Source organism: Carassius carassius, chromosome 14, assembly GCF_963082965.1.
Source record: "Carassius carassius chromosome 14, fCarCar2.1, whole genome shotgun sequence".
Classification (NCBI taxonomy): domain Eukaryota; kingdom Metazoa; phylum Chordata; class Actinopteri; order Cypriniformes; family Cyprinidae; genus Carassius; species Carassius carassius.
This window is the reverse complement of record NC_081768.1, coordinates 19,374,865-19,399,917: the sequence shown is the minus strand read 5'-3', so window position 1 is coordinate 19,399,917 and position 25,053 is coordinate 19,374,865. Positions and strand designations below refer to the sequence as shown.

At 34.8% G+C, this 25,053-nt stretch overlaps 1 protein-coding gene across 1 annotated transcript in view; it reads right to left on the bottom strand.

Moving 5' to 3' along the window:
- The window catches only part of LOC132157249 (pro-neuregulin-3, membrane-bound isoform), a 304,223-nt gene that overhangs the window by 85,967 nt on the left and 193,203 nt on the right, over positions 1–25,053 (bottom strand). The window contains exon 2 of the mRNA XM_059566502.1: positions 21,206–21,335. Within this exon, the coding sequence (XP_059422485.1) occupies positions 21,206–21,335 (130 nt within the window). The remainder of the gene's footprint in view (positions 1–21,205; positions 21,336–25,053) is intronic.

The following is a 25,053-nucleotide window of genomic DNA, read 5'->3' as shown; positions in this document are numbered from 1 at the left end:
CTGAATGTCCTTCTTCATTCTCATCCAATTTCCTCTCATCATTTATTCATTAGCCATATTTATTTAGGCAGCAAACCCTTACCGGCCGATCAATGGCTTATTTACTGAGACGGGGGATTTTAGGGGGCACAGTTTTATTAAGGGCACTGCAAGTCAAAATTAACTAGACTCTAAAATAAAACCAATAACAGAATGGATTAGTGATGAAGTAATTTGCTAGTCAGTGAGCAGATGACAGCACAGAGCCAGAGGTGAGGAGACAATATTGGACAGCTGTCACAAACACAAACATATTTTCCCCTTCATCTTCCTTTTGTTCCAGTGCTTTGAATTTATTTTTATTTTTAAATTTCCCAGCTTTTTACTAGCATGGGTAGTAATGATTCAAGTAAAATTTTTTACAACTTTGAGTTGCATTACAAGGTTCATTTATGGCCACATAATCACTTTCCATCCCCTAAGCTTAATATGTCCTCCGGTGGAGAGTAAAAAAAACTCCAATGACTCTCTAACTTTGACTGCAGTGAATGCTTAAAGTCTGACTGTGATTATGCATACATATACTAATGTGTTTCACAACTTAATCTCTAATTAAGTCTTTTTTTAGTCTTGCCCAGTATTCTAAATTAGATTAATTTTAATATTTATAATCTTGGTGTTCTCACAATTTTAAGAGAAGGGCAGCATTCATGTATAAAGCACAAGGGCATTACTTAGTCATAAAAAGTCCCATTTCTCTCATTAATGAGTTTATGATGTCTGCTAAAGTTTAATTAAAAAAACAAACAAACAAGAAAACGTATTTCATCCTCTACTCGATGTTCGTATCGGTAGCAAAGATATGACAGCAGTTGCCAGGCAACTGACTTGAGCTATTGTACCTTGAACAGTGATTTTCAGGATCTCTGCAATAATTTAAAAGACACCACTTCAGGAGCTTCATTCTGCACATCTGGTTTAAAAGAAGTTGTAGGAGAACTTTCCTAGAGCTCGCTGCACCTTTCAGTCTTGAAAAAAATACATCTGATACAAAGCACACATTTGAGCTACACAACATGACAATGCTATCAGGATTCTGAACAACTGGAATCCTTATTTACATCCTCTGACAAGGAAGTGTGCTTCACCTATGATTAGGGCAGGTTTGACACAAAATTTCGATTAGTGATTCGATTTTGATTCACAAGCTTTCTGTTCGATTCAACTTTTTAATTTGATTTGATTCAATGTTGAATATTATGGAGATATATATATTGTTTATGCCTTTGCGTGACTAAAACACTGATTGAGTGATTACATGTAAGTAGTACTCTTTCTTTTAACATACCTTTGAATGATTATTCATTTAATTTCATGCTGAAACTAGTATTACAGAAGAGAAGATGATCATGCCACTTCTCTTGAACTTGGAGACTTTGTTGCATATCAAAAGTAACAAGTCGGGATAAACTGTGATTTATTGGATGGGATGTGTGCTACAATGTTATGTTCATTAACTGAAAACAGGCTAGATTAATAATGTTTTAGGAATTAAGAATCAGTATTGTTTCGTTAAAAATAGGATCATTAAAATAGAGAAATCAATATTGGTAGAAAACCCCCTGCTCTGACCGATCCTGAAGCTAGCGAATCAATATTTAAATAAAAAAACAAACACTCTTTGCTCCAGACAAAATCACAAAGCTCCACTCGGCACTACTCACAGCTCACAAACACAAGACAAGCATATTGATACAAACAGTGAGAAGTCCCAGTGTTGTTATAATAAATGTCAGACCTCATGGAACACTGCTTGTTCACTTCAATTAGAGAACCATAACTAACTTGTTTAATTAAAGACAGCACGAGGAGAGCTCTGGTATGGAAAAAAACAACAACAACACCACATGTCCTGAATTTGCACAGCTCCATAAGGTAACAAGTGAGAAAAACTATTTCATCCATGTAAATCTGAGTAAAATTAAACCAGCCATAGCCAGAATAAGTGACAACATTTTCTACTTGTTTGGTACTCATCCACATCATTCTGATTAGCTGTGATCTTAATGTGTTGCACCATATTTTCTCTTTTAGTGTGGACAAACAAATTGCTTGTTGCCAGAATCTTGTCGGACATGATGTAACAGACATAAAGGAAGCAGGATTGAAGTGAAGGGGAAGAGAGAAAGAGCATGGAGGACATCAAACCCAGAGCTGGAATCTGTGATCTCAGCAACACATAGCACATTTTCTGTTTAATCAGTGCAGCAAAAGTTTCAGAGAAAATGAGATACGGACAAAAAAGTTGCAGGGAAGCAATCAAAAGAAGGACATCTGGAATGAACAGAAAAACAATGACAAACACTGATTGCAACTTCCCCCATGTTGCCATGACAGAGGATTGAAGTTATCTACAAAATACTTCCAGAACATAAGAATTCTGCAGGAGTTATATTTTATACTTCCATAACAGGGATGCACATCTCCATAACTGAGGCTGGTGTGAGACACATCTCAATGCATAGCCAGTGATATGATGCATTAAAGATACATTTAAAGCAGCTACCGATGCTATACAATTCACGGCATTCGATGCAGTGCGATCCGATTTCAAATTCGATTAAACACAATGAGACTCAATGCAATGAAAAAAAAAAAAAAATTATTTTTTTTTCAGACAGACAGCAAATCTTAAATTAACTTAAAGGGATAGTTCACCAAAAAAATTGATGTTTATCTGCTTACCCCCAGGGCATCTGAGATGTAGGTGACTTTGTTTCTTCATTAGCACATAAACAAAGATTTTTAACACAAACCATCACAGCCTGTCAGTCTTATAATGGATGTGAATGGGAATCATGGCTAAAACATACAATAAAAAAATAAATAAAAATAAAAAAACACATGAAATCCTGTGGGTCATGACGATACATTGATGTGTAAAGACAAAACGATCGGTCTGTGAAAGAAACTTTACCTCTATAAATAATAAAAAAAAAAAAACATATAGCACATCTACTTATAAAAAGCATATATATATAATTCAATCTTTTTTACCAATGCAAATATGTTCAGTGTGATACAATACATCATGATACAAATGCCAAATTTTATCTGATTTTAAATCAATGCATTGCATAGTTACCTTTTATGCCGATGCACAGATGCAAACCAGTGAATCTTACCATCCCTATTCCATTATGTATATTGTAATAAAAAATAAATAAAATAGGTAACCTTTTAAAATTAACTTCATTACCTGGTTTTATATTTATATATTAAAAGTAAAATAAAAGAACTAAATCAATGAAAGTCCTTCTAAGGGCCATATCAGGTACAAATAGTTCCACTTCCTTTACCTGAAAATAATGAATACATAAGAATACGCCAACATGTACTGTATACATTTATTTTGTTTCATATTTCCTTTTTATATTATGTTATATTGATGCATTTTAACCAGAACACTATGAAAGGTGTTCAATAACTTTGTCGACAATAAAAAATTGTCAACAAATATTTTTGTTGTCGAATAGTCGTTTGATTTCATTTGACCTAATTTAGAGCCTGCAATAATGCGGTTTGACCAGTGTGGTGCTGTAATTCAGCCCTCCTCGATGCAATTCAAGAGAAGAAGAGATACAGCGTCAGCGCTGCTTCAGAGAAACGCCCTCGAGCCAAACCGAATGGCTTTTGGATATGAAAATATATCACACGCACTTTCCTCTCAATAACAAAATAAACCACAACAACAAAAATCACAGCAGTGTGAAAGCAGCAGTTAAAAATGCATCTTATTACACCGATGTGGATGTTTGCACGAGCTCAGTAAAGCATTCACGTCACGTCTATAGTATTTTATGCAATACCTTAAATCAAGCAGCTTTACGGTATTAAACATTATTATTCAATATTTGAATAAAGTGATAGTTTGGTTTGCAGAGATCAAAGCTTAATCTAACTCAGGACTGATTTATTATCATAACCCAGTAAGGTACTTTAAGAGAGATTACTCTACCAGGCAAGTTTTTGAATTCTTTTTATTTTATTTTTTATTTAATAAGTCTTTCTGCTCACCAAGCCTGCATTTATTTGATCCAAAATACAGCAAAGGCAGTAATAGTGTGCAATATTTTTACAATTTAAAATAACTGCTTTCTATTTGAATATATTTTAAAATGTAATTTATTCTTGTGATCAAATCTGAATTTTTTCCAGTCTCATGATGCTTCAGAAATCATTCTAATATGCTGATTTGCTGCTAAAGAAAAATGTATTATTATTATTATTATCATCAATATTTAAAACAGTTGAGTACATTTTTTTTTTTCAGAATTATTTGATGGATATAAAGATCCAGATATCAGAATTTATCTGAAATAAAAAGATTTTGTAACATTATACGCATTATCATTCAAAAGTTTGAAGTCAATATAAATTTTTCTTTTTTTTCTTTTTTAATTGAGGTGGGGGTTATTGTAGAAATGAATACTTCTATTTAGCAAGGATGCTTTAAATTGACAAATACATTTATAATGTTACAAAAGATTTCTATTTCAGATCAATCTGCTGAACTTTCTATCAAAGAAACCTAAAAAATATATATATATTTAGCTGTTTTCAACAACAACATTAATAATAATAATAATAATAATAAATGTTTTTTGGAGCAGCAAATCAGTATATTAGAATGATTTCTGAAGGATCATGTGGCTGGAGTAATGATGCTAAAAATTCAGCCTTGAAATCACAGGAATAAATCACATAAAAAAAATAAAATAAAAAAATAGTTAAAAATCTTTCCGAATTGTACTGTTTTTGCTGTACTTTTGATCAAATACATGCAGGCTTGATGAGCAGAAGATACTTCTTTAAAAACAATGTTACTGTTCAAAAATGTTTGACTGGTAGTGTGTATTTTGAATAAAATAGTTTATCCAAAAATAAAACATCTAATCACTTACCTTTATTTTGTTTCTTAATCCATATTATATACTTACGAAAGGAGATGTTAGGCAGAATGATGTGTCATACAGTTAATTTTCATATAGTAAATAGATGGTAAATAAGAAGGTTTCTCTGTCATCTCATTTTGTGTGTCAAATATACTTATTTGTATAAATTAATTGTATAATAATTGTATTTACATAATATTATTTCCCAAAGCTGAAGTGATCTTTTATTTATTTGTTATGTAAACAGTATTTTAACTAATGGCAAGAGCTGATTAATCAATCAAATTCTATTGATTAAGTGTAATAATCGATGATTAATCGATCAGTCGTTCTAATAATCGTTAGATTAATCGATTATCAAAATAATCGTTTGCTGCAGCCCTAATAGAGTGTGAGCATTGCTGCCCTCTATACATTGACAGGCACTGCTGCAGAAATACTGTATAGGCTCACTGCTGTTTTGTAGCTTGAGCAAATACTGCTACAGATTGGCCCTCTTCATTACATTAATTCCCCATGGAAAAACCTATGACACACAGTATCAGGCTCCCATAAGTCCCTGGAAAATATGACACAAACAATGGTGCATAAATTGGTATATGGGGTCATAATTACATGGTGCTGTTTGTACAAGAATTAAATATCCTGAGAAGCATTGAGCAAATTACACAAATCCACACATCTTTCTAGAAGCCTGTGGTATAGTAATTATGCCCACAGACATCTGTTGTGAAATGGCTTTTTTTATTAAGCTATAAAGAATGTTATCAACCTCATGTATGTGACTTTAAATACAGATAAAGCATGGCACAGTGCTGTGCTCAAGACCCCCCCATGCAACAGACAGGAGAGAATAGTCTATACTGTATATGCGTATAATCCACAGCTTCCAAGTCACTGGTGTTAAGGCAAACAAGTTTATGGCTCAGGATGGTGGAATGTCCCTCAAAGATGCTCAGATTTATTAAACGCATTGCTGGTCATTCACTTTACCTCGCGCCACATCGATCTGCCCTTTTACATCTCCATAAGCCTCCATGCTGTACACTAATAGGGAGTAAAAAATTTACTTTGCCACCACAGTAAAGCCTTCAATCTTAGCTCTCCAGTGTCCAGCAGCTGAAGACCAAGCAGTGAACACAAGCAAACCCCTCTTGACCGCTCCTTGCAGCTCTCTAAGTACTGCTTCAGGACAATAAGATAATCTATAACATAAACAGACTCAAAATGATAGTGTAACTTATGTAAATACACAGCAAGAAGAACCGCAGGCATGTAACAGAATAGTGCATGGATATGTACAGCTGTAGCAAACAAAAGCAATGAATTCATGATTTATTTATTTTGCACTTTGTGTGTTGTAAAATTTAACCCTGCAGTTAAATTAAAAAGTTATTTTGCAAGATTTTTTACAAGCATATATACAGACAAACTGAGTCATACTCATACAATGTAACACTGCTCCTGTTATGTCTAGTCGTGATCTCCCTTAAGAGAAAGTGAGAGCAGAGAACAATTTAATGATACATTGAGAGCTATAACATAACACCATATCATATTACAGCCTGCTCTCTCTCTTTAAACATCATTAGGTCATTGGCTACCCAATACTGCACTCTCATAAACATTCTTCCAATGCCTGCTGAGATGATGCAACTTTGCATTCATGATAAAAATCTTCATTATCAGCGTGGCCTTAAAGGGATAGTTCACCCAAAAATAAATCCTGACATTTACCAATACACTCTGATAGAAATTTGTAACTACTTTGTGTTTTGGCAAATTGGTGGCTAATTTGTATGCTCTCATTCACACATTTTTGTACAATCTGATGCGTGCAAACTTTTTTTATTGTTATTATTTTTTAAATTATATATTTCCAAACAAATCCCATGAGTTCATATGAAATCGACACCGAAAATGAAACCGAAATGAAAACGGTTACATTTTATCTGGTTGTCTGGTCAGATGTTTGACAGGATAAAAGGCTCAGTCACTGTTCAACTGCAGTGATTTTTTTCTGGAAAAAAGATGAAATGTTAACTGAGATGGTTAGTCTCTGATGCTCTACCTAAAATATATATATATTTGTGTTCCACAGGAGGAAGTAAGTCATACAGCTTTATAAGAAAATGAGAATATAAGTAAATGTTGACAATTTTCATTTTGGGGTGAACCATCCCTTCACCATTTCCTGTATAAATTCAAGTTCCTTCTGTAATAAACCTAATGGTTTTATAATCATATCAGCAGTTGCACTGTAGGTGAAGAGAGATATAAAAGCTTTCAATGCCTTTAAACTATGGATTCAAATCTTTGGAGGGCAGAATGATTAAGCCTGCACCCTTTCATGCACTACCAATGGGTAAAAACTACAGATTTTTGTTCTGCTTCATATGTACTACACAACATTCCTAATTATTTTCACTTTTTTTAACCATTGCAGTATTTAACATACATTGTGTGTAATTAGTGGTCATATGAGTCGAACAACCCTCATAGTAAAGCATGCTTCAGAAGACTGATTTGCTGACAGATATCTGAAGACTGAACTCATTCAGAAGCTTATGAGGCACATATATCCTCAATTTAATACGCAAGTGGTGCATTCATTCACATCATACAGAAGTAGACAGAAACTGTGAGGCCAAGATTTCAGAACAGTTCTTCATTCTGTTTAACTAATGTATTTTTAATGGCAGAAACAGATACTGTTGCTGCTTGTAATGCATTTTAGCTATTATTCTCTTTTTAGAGTAGAGTGGGTGAGGAAAACTGAGAGGCGTAATTAGGCACATTTAGAGTTCCTCACTTCAAGCTTATTCCACCATCTAAGCAAAAGGACAAATATTTCTGCTGTTTCACGTCTTCTCATTGGCTCATTAATCTCTGATTTGCTCATTATTACAAATGCTCTCCTGGATTACACAGGCAGTCTTTTGAACAGTCTTTTGAACCTTGTTAACAACACAGATGATGAATGTGAAGACTCTTTGGCAAGACAGAAAAAGTGATGATGTGTTATTTTCAGTGGAATTAGTCTTTAGGGTTACACCACTGACATTTTTGTACCCACATGCTTTACTGGCAAGGAAATCCATTGCAGTGGGCCCTGTGTATGTCAAAAAAAAAAAAAAAAGTCATGAAAGATGTGGAAAGCAGTGAGATGAAATGAGCCATATTTCAATGTGAGGTGAGGAACTGTGTGTTTGTTTTCCAAACGTGTCTGCAGGCTATTGCGCCACCTCTGTGAGCACTTCAAATCTCTGTTGATTCTTTTAAATTCCATTATGTCAGTCTGCTTGGCCTGCAGGTTTGTTGGAAATATAACTTAGGCCAGCCTGCTATGCGGGAACAGGTGCAAGGTCGCTAGTTTTAGCAACTTTCATTCCAAAAAGAGATCTGGAAACAAGCCACACATGTTTACCCAGCGGTGTTAGTGGTCAAAATAATATAGTTTATTCCCTGTGCATGGAGGAGTCTTAAATGCTTCCATTTTCTTTGAGGAAATGTTTGAAACCAATACAGTCGTTTTTGGTGAATTGTTTGCATGTCTGTAGCATAGAAAAATTGGGGCCAAAAGGGCTGTTCAAAATATATTGATTTATTTCTCAATGCATAAAGAATGAGTATATGCCTTATTTAGATGTATTTTTACACACACTGAAAGACCTATATAAATATAGAACTGTTTATTGTTAGTCGAGCAGACTAGTCAGAATAGCATTTAAAACAAAAAACGAAACAAAATCCAAGCCCAAATATGCAAATACAAAATGAAATCTAAAAACAAAACAAGTATGCTGAATATATTTTGTTTACATAATGTGCGTATACTGTACGCCCATCCAAAATAAAAAAAAATTGTTAATGTAATAACTATATATATATATATATGCAACACATGCATGTATATGTTAATATATTACATAATATAAAATACAAGAATATATATATATCTCGTGCACACACACACACACACACACACACACACACACACACACACACACACACATACCTACTGAATATACGGTATACATATTAAAATAAGTCTGTAATCAAATGATGTATATATATATTAGGTAATAACATTTATATTTGTTTATTATTTATAATATAATAATGTATATTTCCCTCAAATTATCATGCTAATAATTTAATCTCAAAATAAAAATTAATATATATAGTAATCATAAGCCTTTTAGCCCCTTGCTCCCTGTGTTTATTTTTTATTTTTTATTCCCTTTTGCAGTCTTTCTATCGTCATGGCAACAGTTCAATTTAATTGTAACAGAAATAAGAGATTTAAATCCTATAGCTTTGGAAAACAGAAGAAAGCATTAAAGTTAGATGAATACAGTTGGTGTTGGAATGGAACAGAGAGGTTCTGTGAATAAGACCCATGAATACGCTTGAAGTCCTGTCGTGTTCGTGAATAGAGAGGTTTTGTGGTGTGGTTCAGTGATGGATGCCAAGGCTAGCGGCGTGACATGCTTGCCATTACTCACGAGCAATGAATTCCCGGGTTTGAGTTAAGACAGAAAAGATCCCAGACTACATCAAAAGCTCCTCAGTGTGCAATAAAGCAGATGTCTCTCTAGAATAAAATGAAAAAGAATGACACAATTGCACTCATGTCCCTATATAAAGATATTATGCTTCAGCATTGGTGTTTGCCAGCTCCAATTTAGCTGATGTTTGATCATGGTTCTGACTGCATTTGAGTTGAAGGTTTCAATAATCGCACACAACTACTTCCAATTCCAATCCTCTGAGAAGTAAAAAGTGATTTCAAAATATAGGAAGCTGTAACACATCCACACTATTGTGGGCTATTGTGCTATACTCTCACTGATAAGGCCAGGGTAGTATGCTGAAAATATATGCAATCACAATGAGATTTTAGTTGTGGAAATTCCTCAAGTAGTCTTTCATTTCCTCTCATGAACATTCCAGATACGCCAAATTGTCCTGCATATTGCATGCAGTCTGGGTACTCAGCTGAGATTGTCTCACACTGATGCTCCATTATTAAGTGCAATAGGCATAGAGAACTAGAGCTTGCTGATTTGCAAAGGGCAGTGCTCTTATCAACACTTAGTGTCACGAGGATAATAGAAATATGATTTATTTGGCTTTTAAAGGGCTTCATCCAATTAAGAGTCAGGTGAAGTTGCTTCCATTCCATACAAGTTCTCCTTATCTAAGTCCTTTGAATACATATGCATTCAATAATGTAGTTGCTGCTGTTTTTGCAATGCAACGGCATTCTTTGTGCACTTCATATAATGGCTCAAAGGTCAAGCCTTTCATTATGTCGCTTATCCATTCATGAAGTATGTTTAAGACTAGACTACTATAGTACTCAGGCACATGAAATATGAAAACATATTATCACTAACAGTGATAATGCTGTAGGACACTGTACTGAAAGGAAATTCATTATGAACAGTATTTTTAAAGATTTGAAGCTTATTGTATTTAAGAATCTAAGGCAGAAAATGACTGCTTCTGAAATGTATTGAAATATTGTCTTCGAAGCTGTTTAAACATAATAAAAAAGGCTAAGTAAACATCCACAGTTTTTAAAAATGATTGAATTCATTTGAACCTCAATTTGTACTCCCTTATATTCAAATTAGAATTGCAATTTCACATCCTGTTTACAGTCTCACTGCAAATTTAGTATATTCAGCGATTGTATTGAGAACCCCTTTTTAAATTCCAATGCCGATGCATTACTGTTGAAGATCATGCGTAAAGTTGTCCAAAATTTTTAGAAAGATTTTGTTAAAACCTGAAGACCTTGCAAAGTGTCACTATAAACTCCCCTCGGAGACGAAGTGTGTCTGAGTGTGTCTGTATGAGTACGAGTGTGTGTCTGTCTATACACTTTTTCTCAACAAGCTAAATAATGGGTTCAGAATAAAACGAGTGAATAAACAAACATCTCTGATGCAAGGTACCTTGGCAACAGCTCACTGAATCGCTAAGAGATGTTGACATGATGCGAGAGGGTGTTGAGAGGCAAACATCTGCATAGGGGATTTTCAAAACTTTTAAACTGTAAATATTTAACGGTTGACAGGTTGAAGCGTTACTAAAGCAAAATATCTATAAACCCAGAATACTTAAATGTGATGTGATGTCTCCAGGCTATTAAGAACAGCAAGTGTTTATTTTACAGCTAAGGGGAAGCAACTTTACAGTTCATATCAGAATGCTGAGAGCAGAAGAGCTTTCAAGCAAAGGCAGAGATGGATAGAAAAATATAAAAACAGAAATGTAAAAAGCTGAAAAAGAAAATGTCAGAGCTGTGGTATAATGGTAAACAGCCCAGTGGGATGTAGAAGTTTTAAAACCTTTGATAACATGTTGATCCCCTTACGTTTATTCATAATCTCAGAAAGAAAAATGGCACATTTGTACTTTATTTATGCTGAAATGATGCATATTACCTTAAAGGTATACTTTAATACCTAAATAGTACATGAGTGACTTAATTTTATAATTAGAATTTTATACTCCATTTTTTTTTTTTACAAAGGAAATGACAGTAAACACCACTAATTTGAATTTACAAGAGAAAACAAATACATTGCAGCTGGAGAATAGCACAAAACAAAACATCTAGCAGGCAGCTGGTTGTCAGTAAGACACAGAATAACAATAACATCATCAAAGTGAGACACACACTGACAGATCTATATGGTGCAGGAAAAAGATGAATAAAACTTCCCAGATAAGAGGACAGGATAGGTATGCCGAATGCCGAATGCCCTCTAGACTCCAAAAGAATCAATATCATTCAGCGCTGAACTTAAAATAGATTGATAGATAGATGCAAGCAGACACAGACAAGGCTAACCTTTCAGTGACATACAAATTTAATAGTAATAGCTCAAATGAATACATTCATCACTGTATTTGGCCTGGGGTTAGCCATGCAAAACACTGCAGCCCTACATTAAATCTGGCATTACTCCTCTACTTCTCATCTTTTTTAAATTCTTCTTCTTATTATTATTATTTTAATTTTACCTTTACTTTTGCATTTATGTATTGCTGGAGACTGTCTCGTCTACATTTCTTAATAGCAAATAACATTTTTCAAGGTTTGAAGGGTATTTTTTTGGGTGGGCAATGGAAGGCTGCCCAGACCTTTTTATTTTTTTAATTATCTTTTCATTTGATCTGGTTTAGTTATTTATAGAAGAAAATCACTGTGCTTTTGCATGCTTCCACACAAATGAAATAAGAATTTGGGGGGAATAAGGGTTCATTTGCATTAATTTGCATTCAATTACCATATCAAACTTCTTGACTTGAAAGGGATTCCTTGCTTAGAAACTGTATTTCTCTCACCCTCATATACACCAGCAGCTTTGGGGTTATGTTACTTTGTTTGCACATTAGCAAAGAGGTTTCTCATGTTATTTGTGTGTAATGCGCCTTCCCATCTCCTCTCATTTTCTCTCTTGGCCTGTCAGTAAAAGCAGACAGCAGTAAGACTGGAAGGTAAACAAACCCAATGTGCCAGCTGTCAAGTTTCACCGAATGTGAGTGGTGTTATTACAGTAAATGTGTGTGGATGTGAGTGTGGATCTGTAAATGTATAGGTAAGTGATCAGACATTACACTTAAGACTTCTAGATGTTGTTTGTGCAACAAATTGCATACACTCGTCTAGATGTATTGTGGGTTATTTACTAAGAAATATTGTGCAAACAGGGTGGAAACACCCAAACTGAAATGTTTCCTTGTAATTTAAATACCAGATGTCCAGAGAGTTTCATATCACATTTTCCATACTGGGTGAATAGTCAATAGCTCAAGTCAATCTGGTTTCAGGAGGCTTGTCTGAAGAAATTGCAGTGAAAATGATTTATACTTTTAAACCAATTAACTAATTATTTATACCAAAACAAATTCTAAACTTCAAACCACAAACTCTCCTAACCACCGTTGACCACTGATGTACAACCAGGTCTGTCAAATCCGTGAAAAAGAAATTCATAACAAGAATAAGAGGTAACCAGACAGTTTGAGAATATGTAAGGAGATAGCTAATTTTCTGTATTTTTATTAAGTTAAGCAGTTTTACAACAATCTATCCAGTTTTGTGATCTATAATGTGTGTGTGTGTGTGTGTGTGTGTGCAATGCATGTCAACAGTTTGACAGTATTGGATACATTTACATATTTTTCAATCCAACGGCTCTTTTTTGTTGCTCAATACATGTTAGAATAAACCAGTTAAATTATTATGCACACAGTTGTTTTGGCAAAGACTTCCAGACATGAAAAATCATTTATGCTATTTAATATATTTCCATTACACATTCTTTTTTATATAGCGTCTCTTATTTATATAGAGACGCCCCAAATGACATATATTCACTAAGGGAAACCTGCAGGAACTGCAAGATACACTATTCTGTGCATTTGAAAGACGTGGTCCTCAGCAGATCCTATTCATCAGATGTTTTTGTGCATGCTATTTCTAAACAAATTGATAGTCAGTCGGGGCTTTACTGTTTATTATTGGCTTCCGACACACACACAATATGAAGGACAGTGAAAGGCACACAAAATCTGCACAATTGACCTGCTCTTTATAGCCGGAAAAAGGAACTGCACTTTGAATTGTACCGGTTGCAAGCGTGTTAATTGGAAATTCCCTGCTATTAATCAGGTAAAGCTAGCTAATACAGTTGCACAATTATCTTGTTAAACCATATTAATTAGAAATAACAATGGAGTCAACAAAAATCAATTGAAACTTCAAGAGGTAAGGAAATTGCATTCTGACTGAACTCTTGCCTTGGGCGAGAGCGGGGCTAGATTAACAGAGTGATCCTAATCATCACTTAATCAGGGAGAATTATTCACTAAAGTGGGCTTTAGAGAAGGGCTGGTTACGATCAAAAGATCCCACCACAGCTCTTTGGCTCGCTGTGAGGGAGTAAGAGTTCAGAAAATATTTAGAAATGCATCAAAACACACTATAGAAACAGCACACTTAAGGTAGAGAACTGAGAATGTTCAGTTCTGTTAACCATTCCAATACTTCTCCAGTTGTGCTGCAATACTCAAAAAATCTATAGCACAAAACAGACAAGCACAGCCAGTTTGTACCGACTCACAAAGAAATCATTCTAATGAGTCAGTTCTTGTTAGTGAATCAAACAGATACAGTGCAATCAGCGACTCTTATGACCTTGTGCTTTTTAGGAAATCGAAAAAATCTATTAAATTGATTCTTGAACGAATAATTATGATGGTAATGATGATGAATGTATTTATTGTTTTACTTAGTAGTATACCATAGTAAATCATAAACACACAGTGCAACCGGTGAATCCCAACTCCTAAATGAATAACTTTTATAAAGTGTTTCTTTTTAATAAATCAAAAACATTCTGCACAACCAGTGTAATGAAACCCCTGCTCATATGATTCTATTTTTTTGTGTGTGTGTTTCATACTGTAAGACCAGTATAATCTGATTCCTGAAAAAATGATTCTCATAAGTAATTTTTAACAAATCACAAACAGACTTCACAACCATATAATTCCATTCCTGAATGAATGATTTGAATCATTGAATGAATAAGTTTATTATTTTTAGTGAATAAAAAAAAACAGTATAATTTCCTTAATTAATGATTCTAATTTTTTTTTTTTAATGAATCATGAACAGACTGCACAACCAGTATAATTTGATTCCTAAAAATGGAAATTCTATTTAAACATGCAGCAAGATACAGCACAACCAGTTTTATTCCATTCCTGAACAAATTATTCTAATGAGTTGGTTCAAACGGGTTGTACATGTGACAAGATTAATTACTTTGCCAGTTTTCATGAAAATAATAATAATAATAACAATGAAATATGTAACAACATTTTGTGTATGTTTAGTACTATTATTTAAGTTATAGTTAATACCAATTACTAGACTGCATTCATGCTGTTTATAAAAAAGACACCATTAAAAAATAAGAATCATTAGGATGCAGTATATACAAGGCAGAGCCCTAAGGGTGTGCTTGGATTACTAGCATGCTTGTGGAATGAGCCATCACTTTGGGAGACAAAGTGAACAAAGGTTGAGTACATAATATGTTTCTCTTATTCTCTGCTTTCTCTTTCCACTGTCATTGGTTGAATGAAACATACATGCATAAGAAAACTGAATGATTTATCCACCAGCAGAAAGTAGATTGCACTTCACATCAGAGCTACAAAAGTCTCTAACATTTATCATGATAAGTGTTGGCTGTTAACTCTGAAATAGAGTTTATGGGGGCAACTGAAATATCTAAACCCCACATACGGTATAGAATAATAAGCTGATTGACTGACTGCTGGTGAAGGTAATGCATCTGTAGCAGAGTAAATGAAAAAGAGAGAAAAAAATCATTTCATTTAGGCTTTAGAGTTTCCCCTTTACAAATCCTCATGAATTTCCATTTGATGCTGAAAATTAATGATATTTTTGTTGTTGTTTTGGTTGAGTAAAGCTGTGGTTTGACATGCGACAAGTGCTTGAAATGAATTTTGAAACAGAATTTACATTCTGATTCAAGTGTGTGTGCATGCGGCCTGCTGCACGAGTGATTGAAATTACAAGTGCCTTTAATTTCCAACAGTTTCAACCTCGTTAAGAAGATTCTCACCTGCAAGAGCAAAAAATGAGCCCTCTAAAAACAGAGTGCTCCTCTGCCATCCAAACCTCTTTTCACTACTTGTTTCCTTCTTTTGTATCCTTGCAAAATATCTCTTATCCACTCCTATCATTCTGCACATCTTCTTTCAAACCATCCCACATCTCCATTTTTTCTCCACCATATCACTTGCAGACACCCATGTCTTAACTCAAATCCTTCTCACAATTTTCTTTTCCTATATATTCTCTCACTATCTCACTGTCTTCTGTTGTTTTCTCTTCTCTAAGCACTCTTTACTATGTGTCTCTGTGCTCTTTACTATGCTATACTACAAAATATTTTAACCAGCAATTTATAAGTCATTTTATGTAATACAACTTTTTTTAAATTATAACTTTTATGAGTGCCTGATAATTAACTAAATGAAATATTTGTACCTTAATTATTCACAATTGTTTTTAATTAATCTAGCGAATGGCAAAAAAAGTTGTAAAAATACTTTTTTTTTTAATTAAGATTTTTAAATTAATTAAATTAAATGTTTGATTAAAAACTTGAATAATAAATATATCAAAATACTAAATACGTTTTCATTTAAAAACATTTTAATGAATCAAATTAAGTGTCAAGTGTGACTATATATATATAGCTGTGACTATAACTTGAGTGATAAAATAAAGCTGGAACTGCAGAACAATCCGTTTTATAATAGGAGATCACCGCTTGTTCAGATTCACCAAACCTTTATCCAGTTCTGGAAAATAACATTGGCATTAAAATGTGCTAGAAACTAATTCAGATTCATTTTACTTTCATTTGCACTTCACAGCAGAGCTCTCTAACACTCTCTTCTCCTCTCCATCTCTCTAATCTGACCTGCAGAGCATTGAGTCTCAGGATAGCTTCTCATGGATGAGGTGCTCTGAAGCAGCGTGAAAGAAATTATTTTCTCTACACACAGTTATTAGTTTTACCTTGTCCGATATCACATCATTGCTATCTTATTCCATAACATGGGTGGATGACCATCACATGGGAACCTACTGTTGTGGTTCGTTCAGCATGGGAGGGTCATTTTGGGCCTGATAAGAGGAGGGCTTTTCTATGCCTCAGATTTGGCACAGAAACATCTTGGCTCATCCATAGTGTCAGAGTCTTCATAGGCAAACCTTATGTGTATCAAAGAGTGTAGCATGTGTGGTGAAAAGGCGGCAAATCAGAGGAAAACACATAAAAAACATTTACTGTGGTTACAGGGCTACAATTTTTTTTTCTTCTAAATGGCTAGTTCAGTGTGTAACCGCAGTCTACCTTCAACTCTCAAGGCAACAGCGGTTGCTGTAGTACATTAGCAACACAGCAGCCAGAAGGAAAGTCTAATCTTTATAATGTTTGTGTCAGAGGCATGCAAAGCTACTAGAATAGGTGTCCTTTTGAGGCTCTGCGCCTCAAGCACTGACTAACAGGATCCCCATTGCTGCTAGCTGGGTTCTTGGAAAGTATGTTCACAAAACTTTTCAGTGTTTAGTGCTTAATGCTAATCTCTCTTTTTTAAATTACGTTCATTCAAATTACATTACAAATTCACAAATTTACAAAGTCATCACAACTGATTACATGTAATCTGGATTACGTAATCAGATCCCAAAAATAAAGTACATGTAATTAGATTAAATGTCATGGTGCTTTAAAAAAAAAACATTTCTTATCATTATCAATGTAAAAACAGTGGTGCTGATGTATATTTTGGTGGGAAACTGTATTTTTGTATTTTTTTTTCAGGATTTTTACAGATCAAAGAACAGCATTTATTTAAAAAATGAATCCTTTGTAACATTATGAATGTATATACTGTCCTTTCTGAATTAATTTTTAATATATATATATATATATATATATATATATATATATATATATATATATATAGTATATAAACAATATTTTACATATATTGTCCCTCCATTTAAAATGTCATTTAAAATAACAGAATAGGCCACTTGTCTGTGAACTGGACCAAAGACTAGAGAAAAGCCTTTTATAATGTCTGGGGAGTGCCAACTCTCACTGTTCTGGATCAATGAATTGCAAATTGGAAGATAGAGACACGAAAATGGCTTCCATCTTTGTGAATTTTCCTCTCATTGATTCTAGACTTTCAGCAGCAGGCATTTTGTTTCATATGATGAGTTGTGATGTTTTAACAATAAAATCAGTATCACAAGAATACTCAATAATACATCCATTTCTGTTTCTCTCTCTCTCTGCTTTTTCATGAGACAATGTTTGTACGCATATTTGACAATAAATCTGCTTTGCATGCATTCATAATCCCTCCCCTGACAAAACCCATTGCAAATGCTCCCTATATTTGCATCATAGCTTCAGGCTATAAACTGTAACTACAAAATTCACATCCAATTTAAAACCTTACAACATCACAGCCCATTGAAATTAATCTCACGATCTCGCTCCCTCTCAATAGTCCTCTCAGACCAGAGGCCTTTAGCAGTGTACACATGGCCCTTCGGCTGCAGTGGTATTGGCAGGGGGCTTCGTGAGGTCTCAACTCGTGTTTCGGCCCCATGTGGCGGCACACTGACAGGTGGGATTGTTGCAGTGCTGCTGTGGCAGTAGAGGCTTATCGTCTCAACGCTAACAAGAGTCAAATACCCAGCAGCCGAGGAGAAATCCAATGCCGACCTCCAGGATAGGATAAGCGAGTAGTGACTTACTTAGGCTTTGGCAGTGCCAGCTCGGCTGATTCAAAGATTTCCTTTCATTTCTTTCATTTCACACCTTCCATTGTTCTTTTATTCATGCTTCTTTTTCTCTTTCACTATGAAAACATGCTGTAAATTTGAGAACTCAAAGCTTTGTCTACAGTGAAAAAAGATCATTTATTGAAACAAAGATGCAAAAACAACCTGTTCCATTTCTGAAAAATTTTAAGGATAGACTGACAGACACATGATTACAGGACTCCTGTAACCCCACCAAAATGTACTGTACGTGTGAACAATTATTTCATATTCACAAACTACTGACAATTAAGGCTTCTTTTTTTAAACATCAGCAGCAGTTGAATAATGGCTGAAAAAAATTATAATAATAAAGCTACAGGAGTCCTAAACTTTAGATATCTGAAATGAAATCTCAAAATTGATATATTACTGGATGTGAAGTGAATGACATATATGATAAAAAATGAAACAAAATAATAATAATAAATAATCTAAAATTTTATTAAAAAATTTTAGGTTGTGTTGAATTCATACTTCCAACAGATCTGGGCAGGTTGTGTGTGTGTGTGTGTGTGTATATATATATATATTCATTGTCTCTTTTTTAAGGCCTATAATGTTATTAATAATCCTTAACAGTATTGTGATATATTAACTTTTAATGGGCCATAATGAACTTTCAACACTTTGAGTACCCCATATGGTGTTTATAGTTTAAATTTGTCAGCTTGAGTCATGAGTTGTTCCAACAACTGCTAAAACACATGGCTGGGTTATAATGCACAACTGTCCAAAATGTATGTAATTACATTGATGTAAGCCTTTACACTCTCCTGTTCCTGTGTATATAGGTCTATAGACCAGATGAGGCAGCACAACTAAAAATCCACATGTTCTGTGAATCTAGGTCAACACACACAAAGGGATTGTTTAACTTGGAACAGCCAAGAAAACAGGATTCTCTACCTGTCATGCCTATTTCTTATAGATGTGCAAGCAGAGTTATTTTAATCATTTGTTATCCTCGTAGTGAGCAGCATCTACCGGTTGCCATGTTTTGCCTATTTTAACACAGTTTTGACTCTCCCTCTCTCTCTCCATATGTCTGCTAAACTATATATATATATATATATATATATATATATATATATATATATATATATATATATATATATATATATATATATATCTACAATTCAGTGCTTGGAAGATGTTAATTTTGGACCATGTCTGTATGCCATGGTAGCAGATGCATCATAGACTCATACATGTTTGGAGGACACTGTCTGTACATGGTACTTAGCATAGCTTTTAGATCTTTGAACACAATGGTACCCTTACAGTGATAGCACTTCAGCAAATTGGTGAGAGCAAACATAAGCTTATTGAGAAAGTGACTGGTTGCACAGTTCAAGCATAATGCTTTGTGTTGAATAAGAGCCAGTAGACGTAAAAAGCAGCACATAACCATCTAATGTAAATGTTCAATGGGTTATAGAAAGTTGACTTCTTGATGCAGCCCTGCATATCTAATTTTAATACAAAAACTACACTGTCAGACTGTGCTAGACTCAAAAAGGGCAGTCAGATACAAGCAGCCAGGCTTTTTATTTAGATACAATGACTTCATAATGGCACATGAGCCATTAGTCAATCATTACATCTAGAAAAAATTAGGCCACACTTACAAAACACCATTAAATCTATTAATACAAAAATAAGACTTCGGGTGAACTAGATGCATTCACTGGAGAAAAAAAAAAGATCAAGGTCTGTCTGGAGGAAGCAGCAGTATATAACATCCTGAATAGCAGGGGTCTCAAAACACATCTAAAGTATTAATACAGTTCATATAGACTCCAAACATATCAAATCAGTGCATATCGCTTTCTGTTAGAATAAAAGCACACTTTAGTGGAATTCAGCACAAATTGCTTTATTTACAGTAGATGATTAAAAATGCTCTGAAAAGCCCTGCCATGCCAATAGATTTAATAGCATTATCTTTCTATAGAATCCACCCTCTCCAGTGAATTGATCCTTTGAGACTGTCACCACCTTGCTTTGAGGAACAGACAGATGCATTGATGTCCTTGGCTTTAAGTTGAGAGGGAATAGTGTTCAGGGAATTAATCAGAGACAGAGCATTTGAACTAGCTAAGCTTCAGTCAAATAAATGGGCCACCTAAAACAACACCACCAATTACCATTGATTAAAATGAGGACACTTGGCTTCTGCTCTTTCTTGGCTCTTCAGTTTCAAACATGCAATGTCTCTGTGTTCCATTAGGCAAATGAGGAAATGACCGCTCATGCAAAACCTACAGCAGTGAACCCTCACATTCAGGAAATGTTATTTGAAATGGTGCTCACGCTTCGTACAAAAGGTGATCACATCAGTGTCAGAAATTCTCTGCCTCCATTTTATGAATCCTATTTTCAACCTTGAAAAAAAAAGCCCATAGAGCCGAAACAAGCCTCTAATGAACTTCTGCAAAGTGCCACTTTTAATTAGCAGAGAAGGGACCTTAGAAAGCTCTCAGGCTATGACAAAGCTGTCATCGTTAGCATGACTAAGAGCTTCATGCAACAGCGAGAGTCCCAGAGAGGAGGGCAATGAGACACGAGTAGGAAAAAGGAGGTGGAAGAGAAGAGAGAGAGAGAGGGGGGAGGGAGGTGAAGACAAAATGAGAGAGAGAGTGAGATTTACTGGCAGATTGTTCCAGAAGGATCATTCTGGAATTGTCATCAGACTGAAACCGCTGAGCCTCCCATCCATAGTGATTGCATTTATTTCTTGAGCGAACACTAGGACGACCCTTTCCCTCCATCGCAGAAACAGGAAGTGCTGTCATACCTGCAGTGTTTGTGTGGGCCGCTCAGGGTCTCGATGACAAAGCACTCCCCGTCATTCAGGCAATAGGCCAGGTCTTTCTCCTGACATGGCTTGAAATGCTCAGATTTCAAAGGCGGTAGAGTTGGTGATGCTGAAGGATAAAGAAGAAAAGAGGAGAAAAATTATGCCATGCAACAGATTAAGAGGAAAAATATGTCAGCCAGGTGAGCAAAAAGTTAGGTTAGTGAGTCAGAGAGACCAAGAAGATGACCAATAGTCATAATACAGGGGATAATGCCACATATTTGCAGATAAAGTTGACCAAAAAACTTCTTTTCTATTTTTTTATTTTTTTATTTGGCCATAAAATTGAAAGTTGAATGTTTTTTTGGACCCCACTGACTTTCATGCTGACAAAAACAGTTGAAACAACAGTTGAAATATATTTTATAATGCTACATTAAATAAATAATTCAAGTCATACAGGTGAGGAATGGCATGAAGGTGAGTAAAGGGATAATTCACCCAAAAATTAAAATTCTGTCATCATTTAACTAGATCATAACATACAAATTCCTCAATTACATTTAGGCTGATGATACATGGGGCAACTTTTAACAATATTGTTGGGCAACTTTGGTTAATGTTGGCATCAACAGGCAACTAGGTAAGACACAGGGCCTATGACTGATTTAAAGTATCCAGATAGAAATTTGCTACCCATTCTCAGTGGGAAAGTGCCTAAGCAACATTGCTCAAAAAAGTTGCCCAGAAAAATTGCTCAAAAAGTTGCCCTGTGTATCATCAGCCTTATATTGTATTTACTGTATGTTTTTCAGTATTTTAGCACACAATCTACCCACTTTTTGTATGGATTACAACATTTTAAGCACTGCCAAGAAGTACAAGAGCTCTGAAGTCTTTTGGTAGAGTATCACCATTAAAATAAATAGCTTTCAACATTTCACCTTCTACTGTACTTTATAATTCAAGACATCTCCTCAATTGGCTACCAAAAAGAAATAAGAGAACACTTTAAAGCAACATCAAAGATCACCACATAACTACCAGATAATACAAGAGACACCATCAATAACTTTGTGGAACAAGCAACCAAATGTCTTCGTACTACTCTGCTGAATATAGCTTGTTATTACTTGTTGTACAGTGTGCATGAATTTGTTTTGCTCCTGATCCATTACTGACGGATGATGAATGAGGTTCAATGAAGTAATCACTCTCCCTGGCTACTTAGAATTAATACAGGAGTCTACCATTTGGGAAAAAGACTTCATTGTGATTAATGACGCCAAGTTCACTTTGCTAAAGCCAATTTGATAAGGTAACCTTGCATTTACAGTCATGTGCAAACTTACCTACTGAGAATCTGTAAACAGAACTAATTATATGCCTGAGAGACTTTGACTGACGACAACCTTTTGAACACACCGGAAATAAAGACCCTTTGAATGATAGCCATTAAAGCAGACCATAAAGTTAGTGGAGAAAGATACTGTCCAGTTGAGTGAATGAAGGTCACCTTGTACAACGAACAAACAAGACCGACCACACAGTAATAATACATTTCAATTAAATTGTGTTCTAAATGGAAAGAATGTGCTAGAAGTATTATTCAATCATTTTCAACTAAACTGCTTAATGGTGGGCACGATTGACATTTGAACCAAACATAATTCTCAATATAACCATATAACAAATTCATTACTTCAGCCTACAACTACAAATATATCCAACTTTACCTACCAACAGAAAACTCATGTAAAGGCACTTATATATACCGAATAGCAAATGCCAGCTGCTTGATTGTTTAATATTAGCCAGTGATATATTTAAAATTGTGTATGGCCATGGGTCTTTTGAAAGCGCTATATAAATGCAGTCCATTTATGATTATGATATGATTCTATTACTGACTGACACATGATTCCTTTATATATATATATATATATATATATATATATATATATATATATATACTGTACTACTTTATCTGCATACAATACATTCACCTAAAGCAATTTCAAATCTCGGCTATGTGATTTTTACTAATGTTGCAAAGTGTAAGCTACATTATTGCACAGATCTATACAGGTATATCAAGTTGGATATACAGTAGATTCAGCTTAATCCGCATACATACAGTGGACTCATGTAAGCAATATTATAGCAATATCTGCTAAATGTGATTATAAAGCCTGAAGATATTAAGATACTACTAACCTCATAATTTTCTGTAAAGCTGCTTAGAAACAAAATTTATTTGAAAAATGCTAAACAAACTAAATCGACTTGCCTTGTTTCTTTGCACATTCAAACTACCCTTGTATTTGTCAAATGAATTATGAGTTGTCATGATCAATTACACAAATTAATTACATATCTATATTTGGTAAGAAAAGCCCCTATTTGTACATAATGACTGCAGAGTTGGAAAAATCTTCAACATTAAAGCTTGAATTGCTTATGAAATTTAAGTGTGGGTCAAAGAGCATGATTAATGGAATTTTTCATATACTGTAACTGTAATATACAAATAAATAATTAATTAACAAAAATGAACATTCATTTTGCATGATTTTTTTTTTGCCAGTCACTAATAACGTTGTTTGAGTATCAGCTGTGGAAGATATCATATTCACACTCATTAATTTTCAGGATATTCACCAGGTCCTCTGAGGCTAATTTGGCATGCGTTTAGGCCGCCAGGTGACAGAACAGCCAGAGGAGGATCTCAGGACCTTAATAAATGAAACTTTAAATGTTTTTAATAAAAACTCCATTCATTTTCCAATAATTGCATCTGAGTGCATAGCCAGACCTTTTGACAAACTGCTGTCGAAATCAATGCAAAGTGCTTGTGCTTTGTGTTCAAAGCAAAAACTTGTTGGGCAGTGAACAAGATCTCCATTAGTCATCCCTCAGAACACTGATGATATTGATAACAGCTTAGTAGCCCATCAGCATCATTACTGGGCCCTTTCCCTGGGATTCACAGAGGCAGCTACTCTGGCAGGAGGTGAGATAGGGCCAAGTGTCTAAGAGATTGGAGATCTACTCAGACCCTGACATCCCCTCTATCTTAGTTTGTTTCCGTGGGCCGAGGCAGGAGCAGGGTGTTAAAGGATGGGATTCCCCAGGGCCAAGCACTGATGCCGTCTCTCAGATGTGACATTCCCCCAGAGTGCTTGGCGCTTGACATACAGTGAAGGTCACAGAGAATCGATTAGCTCAGAAACAGCAATACAGAGAGCTATCCGAGGGGACTGCGGACAAAGCTCCCAGAGTTAGCTGATGATTGATGTGTCTCACTGAAATGTTAGCTTAAAGAGATAGTCCACCCAAGACTGAAAATTCTGCCATCATTTATTCACCATCAAGTTCTTCCAAACATGTATGTGTTTCTTTCATCTGTTGAACATCTGCATATTTTCATGTACAACAAAAAAGAAGAAAAAGAAGCCTGTGTCAAAAGCACCTCATTATGAAAATTTGACCATGCATGAATGAATGAATGACATTGGAAAGTATTATATTTTTCTCCAGTTTTGAAACAAAACTATGCACAGAACATTGCATAAGCTGGCAGACCAGTGCAATATGTTTGCATTTAGAGTTGTATAAAAATATCAGGCTGTAGAATGGGTTTGTTTCATCCGTTTATGATTTAAAGCAGATAAAAGATCACCTTTTCATGCATTTAAGAGCCTTGACATACCAAGCTGATGCTAGAAAACTTGCTATGGTTAAAGTGGCTGACAGACATTGCCTCAAGTCCAAGCACTTGGTATGTCAGGGCCTTTAAATGTTAAATTTTTAAATAATTAAGCATAATCACGTGATCTGTTGTG